The sequence below is a fragment of the Podarcis raffonei genome, chromosome 11 (assembly GCF_027172205.1).
Source record: "Podarcis raffonei isolate rPodRaf1 chromosome 11, rPodRaf1.pri, whole genome shotgun sequence".
Classification (NCBI taxonomy): domain Eukaryota; kingdom Metazoa; phylum Chordata; class Lepidosauria; order Squamata; family Lacertidae; genus Podarcis; species Podarcis raffonei.
Window position 1 is genome coordinate 38646613 of NC_070612.1, and position 15117 is coordinate 38661729.

Sequence of the window (15117 nt, forward strand, 5' to 3'; positions counted from 1 at the left end):
TGGGTTTGCGTTATGTATTTGTGCCGAAGGAAAGGCGCTCTCGGCGGCCACTTTCCTATGGTTGCAGACATCGCTCTTTCTTTCTGTCTGTCTGCTCTTCAGGTAGAAATACCAGCTGAAAAAAACAGTTGGTGTCAATAGTATATATAAATATACACACACACACATATATATCATTAAGAATATATATATGGTCAATATACTCAATATATATGGTTTTATATATATATATATGGGCAATATAAAATATTGTCAGAATAAATTGCATTTTTGTTTGTCATTAAACCTGATACGGTATTTATAAATATAAATCCCAAATATCGTTAAATCATATGTACAAACTGGCTACACATGAACAAGTTGTGTACCAACCTAGACTTGCCATGGGCGTCGATAGGAACTTGCCGGATTTGGCTAAGGATCTGGCATCCCCCCACCTGCAAATAGGGAGCAATATTGGGGGGGGGGGGATTTGCTGTTTTTTATAAACAACAACAACAACAACGGGTGGCGCTTGTATCGCCGGGGGAGGCATTTGAGTTTTGTCTGGGTCCCCGAAAACCCCATCCCTGGCCCCTCTTTCAAGTGGGGCTCTTTGGCTGCTAGACATGACAAGAAAAACACCCCGCCTCTCCTTCCTCCATCGAGCTTCCCGGGCGAAAGGCGAGACCGAGGGCCCTTGTTGCGCCTGCGCACGAATAACCGGCCCTTTTGGTCACGTGGGAGAAGGCCGCCTGAGGCGCGAGGGCGGGAGTCTCGGCCGGGAGACTTCCATGGCCGCGCCGTGTGAGGGGAAAGATGAGGACTTCCGCTCCTGCTTCCTGCTCTCCTGACAGGCCCCGCGGCGGCGCTTAGGCCGCGCCCAGCGGGCGCACGGTTGGACGGGCTGCCATGCGGCGGCTGGGGCCGGGGCTGCTCCTCCTGCTGCTGCTGGCCGCGCTGTGGGGCGGGGAAGCGCTCCCGGCTCAGGGGGTCCTGAGGCCGCCGCCGCCCTCGCCGGCGCCGTCGTCATCCTCTGCCTCCGCGGCGCCCGGCGGCCACGACGCCGCGCCCGCCCTGGGCAGCAGCAGCAGCGGTTCCCCCGTGGGCGAGGCGGCGCGGAGCAGCAATGCGAGTGGGGTGGGCAGCGTGGCCGCCGCCGTGCCCGCCCCGCCTGAGCGCAACCAGCTCATGACCCAGCGCGCCCTCTCGGTCCTGGTCCTGGCCAGCGCCGCGCTCATCGTCTACTTCGTCATCCGGACCGTGCGGTGAGCCTGGGGCAGCAGGAGGGACCCCTGTAATCTGTCTACCCAGCCATCGATCGATCAGTCGATCTCGGAAGGGTTTGGGGATCTCCCCCTCCTCGTTTCCACTTGGCTTTGGGGGAAACTGAGTCTGAGGGGTGTCCCGTGCCCCTCCCCGCTCCAAGAAGAAGGGGAGGGAGGTTGGCTAGGGTGACCTCTCCCTTTCTCAGCCCTGTTGCATCTTAGAATCATGGAAGGGACCCTGAGAAGTCATCTAGTCCAACCCCCCTTGCGATGATAGCCATCTCGAGGTCTTCCACTGGAAGAGGAGGGAGCAAGCTTCATTTTCTCCTGCTCTGGAGGGTGGCATCAAGTTACAAGAAAGAAGTTTCTAATAATGATAATAGTAATAATTATTTATTTATACCCCACCCATCTGCCTGGGTTTCCCCAGGCACTATGGGTGGCCCCCAGCACAATATTAAAAACAAGATAATACATCAAATATTAAAAACTTCCCTAAACTGTGCTGCTTTCAGATGTCTTCCAAACGTCAGATAGTTGTTTATATCCTTGACATCTGAAGGGCACTACTACCGAGAAGGCCCTCTGCCCAGTTCCCTGTAACCTCACTTCTCACAGTGAGGGAACCGCCAGAAGGCCCTCGGAGCTGGACCTCAGTGTCCGGGCTGAACGATGGGGGTGGAGATACTCCTTCAGGTATACTGGGCTGAGACGGTTTAGGCTTTAAAGGTCTTTAAGGTTTAGGCCATCTCAAGGTCTTTCATCTTTCTTCTGCTCTAGAGGGTAGAATGCGAACCAGTGGCTTCAAGTTACAAGGAAGGAGCTTCTAACTAAACATCAGAGAAAACTATGAGGTTGTGGTCCCTCCTTCCTTGGAGATTTTAAAGCAGAGTTTGGATCTGTCTCAGATGCTTTAGCTGAGATTCCTGCGCTGCAGGGGGTTGGGCTAGATGACCCATGGGGTGCCTTCCAACTGTTCACTTCTATGACCCATGGCCCTCTCTTTTTACTCACCTGCGAAACATCCCCTTTAGGCTGTCGTGTGTTCCCCTGGCCCTTGTTTACCTTGGTGAGCACGTGCCACTGGTGTACCTGATTCAAGCCTGGCACTCCTTATCTTAAGTTCTATCATATTTGTTTCTGGAAGGTAGTTTCTGCATGTCATCTGGGCAGCTTTTGCACCCAGTGAAAGGGACAGCTGATTAGAATAATGATCATTTTGTATTTAAACAAGACTGGAGAGAGAAGTCGTAACTAGCAGGGTTCCACTGTAGACTCAAGGCCAGCGACTGGGGGGCCTATGGCACAACCCCTGAGAAACTAGCAGTACTTGTGTTGGATTAACATAGTCAGTACGCAGGTAGATCTATATAAAAAACTGCATGTTTTCCTGAGTATATGTATCTAAAACAAGTAAGCAGTGGGCTTTTAAAACCATGAAACAAACGCTTCTCTGTAATCTAGTCCTGTGTGGGAACTAATTTGTTTTGTGGTATAGTGTGACTTTGTTTGGGATGTTGTATGCATCTGGGAAAAATGCATAGAAGGACAACCAAAATATCAAGGATCTGAAGTAACTTCTATGTTTTGAAGAAGAAGAAAACAGCCTAGAGGGTAATCTAGATGCACAAGATGCTGGTGTTAGTTAAGCCACAAAATGTTACCCCAGATCCAAGCTGCACTCAGTAGCATGGCTCTGCATAAGCCTGGCTGAGTAAAAATAAGCCTTTAAAATAGTCTGAAGCTGGGTTGCCGAGTCATGTGACTGAGCCGAACATGCTCAGGATCTGGCCTAAGTTTCTGGTCATGCTCCACACTCACTTCCACTGCTATCTGGTGAGCATAATTAAACCCCATCTTTGCCTTGCAGTTTGGAGTTAGAGGGAACATTGTGATGCCCAACCCCTTAGTTACACTGCATGTTGGAGGCACAACACAGCTACTTGTCCTGGTGCAGCTTCCAACTTGAGAGGAAGGTTGGAGCTGATTGTTTTTTTTTTTTTTATAATATTTTTATTAAGCAATTTTTATATTCATACATACAAAACATACATAAACAAACAATAGACAAAAAACAAAACAAAAAACAAGTACCATTTCATGTCCTAATTTCTTAAACCTTTCTTCTTTGACTTCCTCATGCCTCCCGTTTCTGTATTCCAAATTCTAATCAATTGTTCAGCAAATCTTCCCTTATTTTACTGTAAATTTAAGCTAATCATCTTTGTTCTCCTTGTCTTAACCATTACTGATAGTAACCATTTACTTTAGTCCAACATCATTCTAGCTGTCATTGATTTTGTAATATTTCTTTAAATAGTCCTTAAACTTTTTCCATTCTTCTTCCGCCGCTTCTCTTCCCTGGTTTCGGATTCTGCTCGTCATTTCTGCCAAGCCCATATAGTCTATCACCTTCATCTGCCATTCTTCCAGTGTGGGTAAATCTTGCGTCTTCCAGTACTTCGCAATGAGTATTCTAGCTGCTGTTGTGGCGTACATAAAGAAAGTTATGTCTGTCTTTGACACCCCCTGGCCGACAATACCCAAGAGAAAGGCCTCTGGTTTCTTGGGGAAAGTATATTTAAATACCTTTTTCAGTTCATTATAGATCATTTCCCAGAATGCCTTAATCTTCGGGCACGTCCACCAGAGGTGAAAGAATGTACCTTCCTTTTCCTTACATTTCCAACATTTATTGTCAGGCAAATGGTAAATCTTTGCAAGCTTGACTGGGGTTATGTACCACCTATAGATCATTTTCATAATATTCTCTCTTAGGGCATTACATGCCGTAAATTTCATCCCGGTGGTCCACAACTTTTCCCAATCGGCAAACAAAATATTATGACCAATGTCCTGAGCCCATTTAATCATAGCTGATTTAACCGTTTCATCTTGTGTATTCCATTTCAGCAGAAGATTATACATTTTTGACAAATTCTTAGTACTGGATTCTAACAATTCAGTCTCCAATTTTGATTTTTCCACCTGGAAACCAATTTTACTGTCCAATTTAAATACTTCATTTATTTGGTGATAATGCAACCAATCTCTCACCTTCCCTTTTAGTTTCTCAAAACTCTGCAATCTCAGTTTGTCCCCTTCCCTTTCCAGAATTTCCCAATATCTTGGCCATTTCGACTCCATATTTAACTTTTTAACTGCCTTAGCTTCCATTGGCGACAACCACCTAGGAGTTTTATTTTCCAGCAAATCTTTATATCTGACCCAGACATTTAATAGTGCTTTTCTGACAATATGGTTTTTAAAACTTTTGTGCGCTTTAACCTTGTCATACCACAGATATGCATGCCACCCAAAAATATTGTTAAAACCTTCCAAATCCAAAATGTCTGTGTTTTCAAGAAGCAGCCAATCTTTTAGCCAGCAGAAAGCTGCCGCTTCATAGTACAATTTAAAGTCTGGCAGGGCAAACCCCCCTCTTTCCTTTGAATCCGTTAATATCTTAAATTTTATTCTGGGCTTCTTGCCCTGCCAGACAAATTTAGATATATCTTTCTGCCACTTCTTGAAACAGTCCATTTTATCCATTATTTGTAATGCTTGAAACAAAAACAACATTCTTGGCAATACATTCATTTTTATAACTGCAATTCGGCCTAACAAGGAAAGCTTCAAGTTTGACCAAATCTCCAGATCTTTTTTCAGGAGCTGATTGTTTGGACAGTGAGCAGCCAGGCACTCCGCACCCAAACCAAACCAAATCCCATCCTTTCCCGTGTTCTGGAGAGGAAGGGTTAGAGGGGCCATTTGAGTGATGGCTGGCATTCTGTGTACCTCAGCTGCCCAGTGCCAACAGGTCCTACCTCTCCTCAATAGCCTCCCAACCTGACTGCAACATGGTTCATGTATCTAAGCCATATTGAGCTCAGTGGGAGTAACTTCTGAGAAAACATGCACTGAAGAAAGAGTCTGATGACCACAGATTTTGGCTTGGCTGCCAAGTTGGTGCAAACTTTATTGACTCCTCCATATAGAAAAGCAGGGCACTTTGTAGCATAACTTCCTTTGTATATAAATGTATATGCATGCATGCATGTGTGTTTGTGTGATGTATATGCATTTATTTATTTTTGCCAAGGACCATTCAATCATGCAAATCCACCTACAGTTGGAATAATAATAATAATAATAATAATAATGATGATGATGATGATGATGATGTCTGAAATGGTAGAGCCTGTGTGCATGTGTAGGTTTACCAATTTATTTAAAATTTATTTTGATTAGATCTTATATTGTTACTGTATCCTACCTTCCTTATGTTATGGAGCTAAAGGCAGGGTACATGTAGTTCCCAGTAATTCACCCCTCAAAGCAGTAACCAGACCAGGCCTGCTTATCTTTAGCAATGGCCTTCAGAAGGATGGTGTGACAACAGATTATGAAATTATGTATTGATTTTTCAACCTTATGAATTCTCTCTCCCCACTCCCACCCCCGCACCTTCTTTTTCTAAGCCATGTAGAATTTACTTAGTAAATTCACGGCTACACTACGTGATTATAGTACCTGACTTTGCTCTTAAGGGGATTAGACAAGTTCATGGAGAATACATCTATCCACAAATGTTAGTCCTGATAGGGTTAAGTAGAGTTTCCACGATCAGCAGCAGTATACCTGTGAACAACATGCTGATAACATGCAACATACGGGTGTCGGTGAGAGCTGTCAATTTCATATCCTGTCTCTTAGCATTCCAAAAGGATCTGCTGAAAATGTTTGTTTATTTTATTTTAGGTATTAATTGACTGCCCTTTGTTTGAACTTTGCTTACAGAATAAAAATTAATACATAAAATATAACAGGAAAAATACAAAGGGGATAAGAAAACCATAAACTGTGAAATAGGAGGTTGGACTGTAGGGCTTGTTGAGCAGAGCTCTTTTATGATTTGAAGCATCATATTCTGTAAAGACAGTAGTCTCTGAGAAAAACGACTGACAAGTCGGTACATGTCACATGTTGCGTCAGTCTCATTTTGCATTAACCAGAAGATAGATATATTCTAAATAAAGAAGCAGAATGTCCAAAATGTATTTCAGCATAAAATTGGCAACCTGGATAGAATTTAAAATGGCATTTGCACAAATTACAGAGTAAGCCTTTTGAAGGACAACTGACAACGTTCTGGATATTAAATCTACATCTTGTGAATTCATGGAAGTGTGCTCACTTTCAAGGAATATTCTGTAGAAAAGGAATACTTAAAATGAAGTGGCTGCTTTATTGTTTCAACTTATTTTTCTGCTTCAAGAACAAAAATTACATTAGAGAGAAGTTACATTTTCTTCACATAACTCAGGCAAATGTATTCTTAAAATGTTCATTTGTGTAATGCATGCATTTCATCAGAATGAGTTTCATAAATGCTTAAACTCCTGTTCTGCATTTGATTGTCATCAGACTTATAATGATACATTTAAATTACAGATTTTCTCACAATCATCCTATTTGTGAAAAGCATATCGAGATAGTTTCTGACCAAATTGTTGAACTGTGTTTGACATCTGGCCTTATATTCTTACATAATAAAAAGTTTAAGCCTGCCTTGCACCATTTGTCATATATTGTTCACTGTGAAATTAAGGCTGTTGCATAAGACTGTATTTAGTGGGAAACAAGCAACACAGTCCTTCATCTTGTTCTTTAACAGCTTTGCAATAACATTATAGTTTGCATTTTGGCAAATGATCCCCTCATCCGATTCATCTTTAGCTAAGATTTGTTTTGGCAGCCTTGGACTAGTAACTCACTTTAGGTCCTGTAATTTGTTAAGCGAGAACAAAATCCTGCCTCACTTGGTTGTTGAATATGGATGTGATTAGAATCATAAAACACCCAGCATACTTGTAGCATGAAACTTCTGAATGAGAACAAAATGAAAGTTTGTTTTAACTTGTTCCCAAGTAAGTGTGCATCGGATTGCAGCATTTATATGCTAAGAAATCAATCAGGAAATTATTTTGACAGTGCCCTACCATAAGGTGGCAGCACCAAGCACATGATTGTGCAATTCCTTGACAGTTGGCATTTTACTGGAATTTCTTCAGACAAGTTTTCAGTGAATTTTGTTCCCTTTGATTTAGTGGCTTAAGTAAGATCTCTGGTATAGACTGCAACATCTGAGTATGATTAAGCTTCTGTAAAATAGATCAAATCAAATAAACTTTGCAGTCTTACAGCTCCATCACAGGGTCATAGAACTAGGTCCTGCTGTTCTTCACCTTTTCAGTCATCTTCAGAATATTCTATTCTGTTCCCCTCTGATCCAATGTCCTCATCATTCTTTGTCAACATCCCCAGTCCTCACTAGACTATTTTTGTCTTCCTCCACTTGGGCTTCTCCGCCCCCAAGGGCTTTTTTCACATTCAAAACTTGGGGTTCCCCAGAAACATCTGATACCTCTCTCTTGTGCATAGATGTTGTTCTGGCTACATAAAAAATACTCAGATACCAACATGTGAAACATATTGAGCACAAGTCAATAGCTACATTGGCTGAGTGTTAAAGTAGCAATATTGTATTATTTCCCCAAAATTACAATATGATATTCTGGTACAGTGGTACCTCAGGTTAAGAACTTAATTCATTCTGGAGGTCCGTTCTTAACCTGAAACTGTTCTTAACCTGAGGTACTTTAGCTAATGGGGCCTCCCGCTGCTGCACAATTTCTGTTCTCATCCTGAAGCAACGTTCTTAACCCAAGGTACTATTTCTGGGTTAGCAGAGTCTGTAACCTGAAGCGTCTGTGGGGACAAGAACTTGCTGAGCTAAAAATTGGAACTGGAATACAAGAAGGGGAGGTGTGGGGAAGTCAGGGAAATATGTTATTGAAAGTAAGGAATGTAAATTTTATGTGTTTTTAATTGTTTTTTTTCTCTATTATTTGAAAATTTCAATAAATATCTATGTAACCTGAAGCGTCTGTAACCTGAAGTGTCTGTAACCCGAGGTACCACTCTTGTGCCTTGGTGGGAGCTTCTGGCTTGAAATTGAGAAGTGTTTTGTGAGTGTGTGTGTTTTCTTATTCAAAGATGGAAGAGCACATCCCTCCCTGTTTCCTTTTTGGACTTCTACAGTTAAGGGAGTAAGATCTGGCAAGATAAAATGCAGGATTATTCATACTGTTTGCTAAATTAAGCTGAATTTTCTTTGAAGCAAACTAAAATTGTGCAATCACATTATACAAATCAATAGTTTTTCAGTGCTTGACTGTCAAATTGGGCATCCTGCTTATGCATGTGAATTACAATAATGTAATGCTTATACAGATGGTTGTTAGTACACTTGAATTCATGTTAGTTTTTCTTAAGTTTTCCTTCAGAGCGGTATTTTAATTCTTTTGTTATTAGTGTGATTCAGTTAATAAATTGTAACCTTTCACACTTTTCAGACTTCGACGAAGAAACAGAAAGACGAGGAGGTATGGGGTTCTGGACACAAACATAGAAAATACAGAGCTGACACCATTGGAACAAGATGACGATGATGACGACACAACACTCTTTGATGCCAATCATCCTCGAAGGTTGGTAGACAGAGTTTAGGATGTTCTCCTTGTTGTAAGAGGGAACGGATTCCGAGGTACAGTGGTACCTCGGGTTAAGTACTTAATTCGTTCCGGAGGTCCGTTCTTAACCTGAAACTGTTCTTAACCTGAAGCACCACTTTAGCTAAGGGGGCCTCCTGCTACTACCACGTCGCCGGAGCACGATTTCTGTTCTTATCCTGAAGCAAAGTTCTTAACCTGAAGCACTATTTCTGGGTTAGCTGAGTGTGTAACCTGAAGCCTATGTAACCTGAAGCGTATGTAACCCGAGGTACCACTGTATATGACAGGAAACCAAGCGTGATGTATTTCATTCTTCATCCATGGATGAAGTGGATGTTTTGAACAAGATATAAAAATGCCTCTGTGACCAGAGGCACTGGTTGTTCTTTTAAGGAAGGCACGGTACATCTGTGTAATATTGTCTTGGGGCATTCCAAGCACAGTTGGCAAACCTACTTGCATGCAGCCTCCCTTGCCCAAATTGCCAACATCAGACATGAGGGAAATAGTTATCCCCAAACTTATGAATGAGAATCTTAGATCTGTGACTTTTAATTTAGGAATAAGTCATTTGTATTCTTTGTTCTGTAGCATACTTTACATGGTGCTGTTTTAGTGCTATGGGCATTTGATTTATTTAAATACTTAAATTGCCTATTTTTTATGTCCCTGTTCTTATAAAGTCGTAACGCATACCAGGCTTTCTGTAAGCTATTATACTCCAGAAATAATGGCCATGTCTAATTAATTAAGGATTCTATCCTTACATGATATTCTTGGTAGTATTTCATTTCCTAAATAGTAGCTGTGTTAGTCTCTCAGGTGGCACTGGTCTTCCTTGTGTGTTGTAGACTAATTGGATTTATTGTGGCATGGGATTTCACTTGTAACAACCTAGTTTTGAAATGTACAGTGGCACCTTAAGTACTTAATTTGTTCCGGAGGTCCGTTCTTAACCTGAAACTGTTCTTAACCTGAAGTACCACTTTAGCTAATGGGGACTCCTGCTGCTGCCACGCCGCCGGAGCACGATTTCTGTTCTCATCCTGAAGCAAAGTTCTTAACCTGAAGCACTATTTATGGGTTAGCGGAGTCTGTAACCTGAAGCGTATGTAACCTGAGGTACCACTGTAGATGTAAAGCTGTGTTGACACTCCCATCTCCAGTGATATTTGAGACAATTCTTTTATTAGACAAATGTCAGCAGCTTTCTCATGTCTTTTATACAGAAGACATGTAAATTTAAAATATTAACAAAATTCTTTAAAAGAATCAGCAGAATTAAAAATTAGTTTGCCTTAAAAAGCAAGTAAAACATAGAACACTATTAAACTGGCCTCTAGCATACAGTTTTTGTCTAGTTGGATGCCATTATTTTCAGTACTAAGGTGTTGGGCAGAGTAGGAGTTGTGTTTGTTGTGTCAGTGGATATTGCCGTAGACTGGACAGCTTCATGGCAAATTGTACCTTTACTTGAGTTTGTTTATTTATTTAGCAGTTAAGCTTCAAATAAGACTATTTGATTTAAGAAAGGATCAGCTTCTTAGCCTACCAACATTTTTTGGCCAGCTCTACTAAAATTGCACAGGAAGGCAAAAATGAGATTCTGTCTAAATCTAAATCTTTGAGCTAGTGCATGGTTGTTATTTTTGTGTATATGTCTCGAGATACAGAAACAACTTCTTTTTAAAACAAAAACAACACAGTTTAGATAGATGCACTTCTAGTTGATAATTACTTGTAATACTGTTCTGTATGCTAAAATGGGGGAAATTGAGTGAAATATACTCAATATTAGAGGAATAGCAACAATCAGTTGTTCATTGTTGATATGAATACAGCTCATTTCCCATGGGAAAGCACAGTAAGATAATTGCACTTTTATGGCTGTGCTTTGGCTTTTGTTTTCTCAACAAAATTGGGCAATCTTTTCCAAGTCTCTATCGGGAATATAGCTAACTTGCTTGAATGCCCTATTACCCCATTAGTTCTTATACATGCTGTCTCATTTCCTAATTTTGCAAAATACTTTATAAACATTATTAGGATTCATGGTTCCCTCTGCTTTTATAAAAAAATTGAGGTTGCTTTGCTGCTTCATGTTTAGAAACAGTTCCATCATGGTATCTGCCCCAAAGCTTACAGGCTATATTTTCCAAGATTTTTTTTTTTTTTTTTTCAAAACCGAGTATGTGCTGTTCTGTTTTGAGTGTTTAATTTGTGTTTCACCCTTGCATATATTGAAATTTTCATACCCTTGCTGTATATTAGTCATGGCAATTCCAAGTTCAGGAATCCTGACATGCTACAGTAACACTAGCCATAACAGCCGCTACTTCTCCATTGCAAAGAATCCTCTGGGGGTTGTAAAGTGCAATGAGAAATGTTGGGAAGGAGATGTGTATCACATCTTCCAGAAGCTACCCTTTCCCTGAAACTCGCATCCCTGAGCTGCTTCAACTTGCAAGCATGTGCCTGAAACCTCACAATGGAAAAACAACTCTAGGTATGAATTAAGCCAAAGGGTTAAGCACCCACAGCTCACACCAATTTCCCTGTTTGGATCTTCTCCCATGAATGCTTTGTAGCAGAGAAGCAGCCATCAAGTAACTCTGCTACCCAGTTACTGGGTGCTGGGACATTTTCCCCAATCTCCTGAAGAATACTGCATATCTTGATTCAACACATCCAGATCTTTAAAATAATTAGCGTGGTTATTAATTATTAGAGAGGGGACTGACTCTCGGCCTGTTCTGCCTTGTAAGAATAGCTGGAGTGAGACCTCTTTGTAGCAATTGCCCTAGGCTCACATTCAGGTATCCACCAAGACAGTGCTTATTTCAAAACAAGGATCCCCCCCCTTTTTTTCTTCTTAATATTTGTTCTCATTGTTATAGCAAATTTACACCTGTCCCATTGCACTTGGGTGTTCCCTGCTCCTCGATACCAAAATATCCCCTCTCTGAATAAAACTAGGTGTAGGAAGAAGGGTTCTTGCCTTGCCTTCTCCCTGACAAGCCATTTTTGGGGCTGAAATAGCATTGGTTACAGGATCATTGTCATGGAAGCCTCTGCTTGCAGCCTGCAGATCCCAGGTACTGGTTTACTAAGTCAGTAAGGGAAAAAGAAGCTCCTGAATTACATTGTATATGTCTTGAGTACTAATAACTATGTTTAACTGTTGTGAAGCAACCTTATAAATGGCTGTTTGTATATTCTTATGCTTCCAAAACGTATGCAACATTGGTCACAATGACAGATTTGAAAGCTGTCTGGGCAAGGTTACGAACAGACTTCTCTTATCTGCTTGTAATCCATAGAGTATGTTACGCCTTGCTGCAAATATATATACAAGTAATGAATACGACATTGCCTGAGTTGGAAATTCTCAGTGCTATGCTGATAAAGTTATCTACAGTGTTGCAAAATCTAAAAACACAGAAGCAAATGGAACCCTTATCTCTTCAAGGCATTAATATACTGCTTAATCATTAGCATTCCTAAGTGGTGCAAGTCATCTCCTAAAGTCCCTTTTTATAACACGATATGGTCAAAAGCTGCACTACTTTGAGTCGTGTCAGCAGCAAACAGTTAAAAACAGTGCAGCTTATTTTATTTGCTATAAACATGAAAAAAGTAAATGTCCACAGAAGCATTATGCTGCGAGTGCAGAAAGGATATAAATGTTGAAGTAAGAGAAATACTTGGAAAACTGAGTTCTTCTCCTGAGTGCCATTATGAGATGGTTCTAAAAGATACTTAAACAATATCTTAACATCCAATAATGCCTTTATTTATTGAACTGCTTGCATCCTATAAGTAATAGCTATCTGTGTGTTGTGCAGATAAAGTATGCTCAAAATTGCACTGTGTACCAAAAATAAATTGCTGAGTGGACTGAATATTATTGCTCTGGTAGTTATGATTTCATGACAGGATGGAACTGTAAAGCTTGTGTTTTTTTCTGCAAGAGGGGGATGGAAAGAGATTGATTTAAAGGACAGTGGCTTGGTGGCAAGAAAAGATTGGGGGGGATGTGAGTAAAATGGGATGCAGTATCTCAGTAAGATACATTTCTATAGGTAGTTCTTAATGTTTGATGTTTTATTATGTTTTCATGTGTTGGAAGCTGCCAGAGTAGCTGGGGCACAACCCAGCCAGATGGGCAGGTTATAATAGTAATACTCCTACTACAGTGGTACCTCGGGTTACATACGCTTCAGGTTACAGACTCTGCTAACCAAGAAATACTACCTTGGGTTAAGAGCTTTGCTTCAGGATGAGAACAGAAATCATGCTCTGGTGGCGCAGCAGGAGGGCCCATTAGCTAAAGTGGTGCTTCAGGTTAAGAACAGTTTCAGGTTAAGAACAGACCTCCGGAACGAATTAAGTACTTAACCCAAGGTACCACTGTACTACTAAATATCATCATCTTCAGAAAAATTGGATTAGAAGACAATGTCTAGCTTGCTAATCATGATGATTGAGGTCAGAAATAAGAGAACGAAAAGCATTGCATTTTGCAACTTCTGCATCGTAAAATGTTACGGCCACAATTCAAAACACAAACATGTCAGCTTAATTGGCTGGAGTAGATGTGTACCATTGAGTGAAACGTGCTACTGGTCTGTTATATGAAGTCATCCCCCACCTTGTTAATCAGGGCTGGGAAACCTGGGACATCTCTCCCCGCCACCATGTTGTTGGATTCCTACTGTCATCAGTGTCAGCCAGCAAGTCCAATGGTCAGGGGTAATGGGACTCGTATTGTTGGGACTACACGTTCCCTAGCCCTACTGTAATTGAAGAGAAGTCTTCCTATTCACAGCTGTGGTGGGAGAGTCTTGGGGTTAGAGGCCCTGGGCTTGGAGCTCCAGCCTAGAAGCCACAGGAGAAATAGTCACAGCCCCCTACCAATCCATGCCAAAATGCACGTTTCCCCTTCTCTTTGCTTTTATTTCAATTGCAGTGCATTCTTTCTTTTGTGGTGGCTTGGTGACTAAGGTAGGGGCTTTTTGGTGTGTGTAGAGAGAAATTTGAACTCAGCTTTTGGGTCATTGCAAGAATCAAGTATGTTAAATGCTGGATATATAATATACATGAAATCCTCTTGTTGCTTTCAAGTGGATGCAGCGTTGAGGAGATTTGGGGGGTTTTTTGTGTGTTAAAAGATTTCAAACGAATGGTATTTACTTAAAAAAATATTTTTTTTCTTTGTAGATAAGTATGTGCCTTTTGGGAGAATATTACAATTGTGGAGCAACGAAAGAAGGCTGTACAGAAGGAATAAGAAGCCAATATCAGGGTTGGGTGTATACAAGTGATCTATATTATGGCATCCTTAGTTTGTTGCAATAAACACTCTAACATTTTATTGTACCTTTTGTATATACAGAAATATTTTAAGTTTGGAGTCTATGGGAAATGTGCACTAAATTTAAAACCTATTTTAAAACAGGGTATTTTCTGCTTATGTTAATTCTGTATGGTGATCTTCCTTCCACAGAACACTAACTGAGATATATCTGTGGGTTTCTTGACCAACTTAATTTTTTTAGGTGAGTGTCAAGTGTGATAACTTACTTATGTGAACTCTCAGCGCCTACTCTTTCATTTAACAGATATATTGCCAAACTTAACTACCCGTGTCAGAGGGGTGTTCCCTCTCCTTTGTAAACTGGATGTACATTATAGATCTGTGTGAGTGATGCAAATAAATGTTTACAGTATTCCTAACACTCATTACTTGTATTCTGTATTTGTTGGTTTTGAATGTAATGCTTTGGACAGCAGGAAATATGCTGATAGTAATCAACCAAAGACTTTTGGTGAGGATGTCCCTGGCTGTCTTTCACAGGCCGGCTGAGGTCACTCTGAAGAACGTTTCTGAAAATGATAAGCCTACTCAGCAAGCATAAATAAATGAAGCTTCAGTTTACATTGGGTTTCTTTCAAACACCATGGACTTCCTAATGAGAGGGAGATCATGAATGGTGTCAGTTATATCCTTTAAGTTACACAAAACCCTTAATCCTCCTCTCACTGTGTGTGCATTCCCCAGAAATCCCCCTAACACAGAAAGTGGTGGGAAGGGGTGAGATGTGATAGGTGGAAGGAAAATGAGAAAAAGGGAAGAGAGAAATGGAGGGTATGTGTGTGTGAGAGAGAGAGACAGACAGACAGACTGGAGTATCTCCAACCCTGCTCACCACTGGCATGAGGTCCCAGGAAGATTTCCTACATTTTATTTATTTATTGAATTTATATATTGAGGAAGCACATGAAGGAGGGCC

The 15117-nt window shown here is 41.0% G+C and overlaps 1 protein-coding gene across 1 annotated transcript; it reads left to right on the forward strand.

The window, feature by feature from the left end:
* Positions 1-713: 713 nt before the first annotated feature.
* On the forward strand, positions 714-14566 carry FAM174A (family with sequence similarity 174 member A). Its single transcript, XM_053408303.1, has 3 exons — positions 714-1247; positions 8666-8800; positions 14045-14566. Exons 1-3 carry the CDS (start codon positions 892-894, stop codon positions 14046-14048), a joined length of 495 nt encoding a protein of 164 aa, XP_053264278.1. The 5' UTR covers positions 714-891; the 3' UTR covers positions 14049-14566.
* Positions 14567-15117: the final 551 nt, after the last annotated feature.

Excerpts from the sequence above, each read along its gene's own strand:
- FAM174A (XM_053408303.1), top strand. The coding sequence starts at position 892 with ATGCGGCGGCTGGGGCCGGGGCTGCTCCTCCTGCTGCTGCTGGCCGCG. Across the intron at positions 1,248-8,665 it reads TTCGTCATCCGGACCGTGCG|ACTTCGACGAAGAAACAGAA; the intron begins GTGAGCCTGGGG and ends CACACTTTTCAG.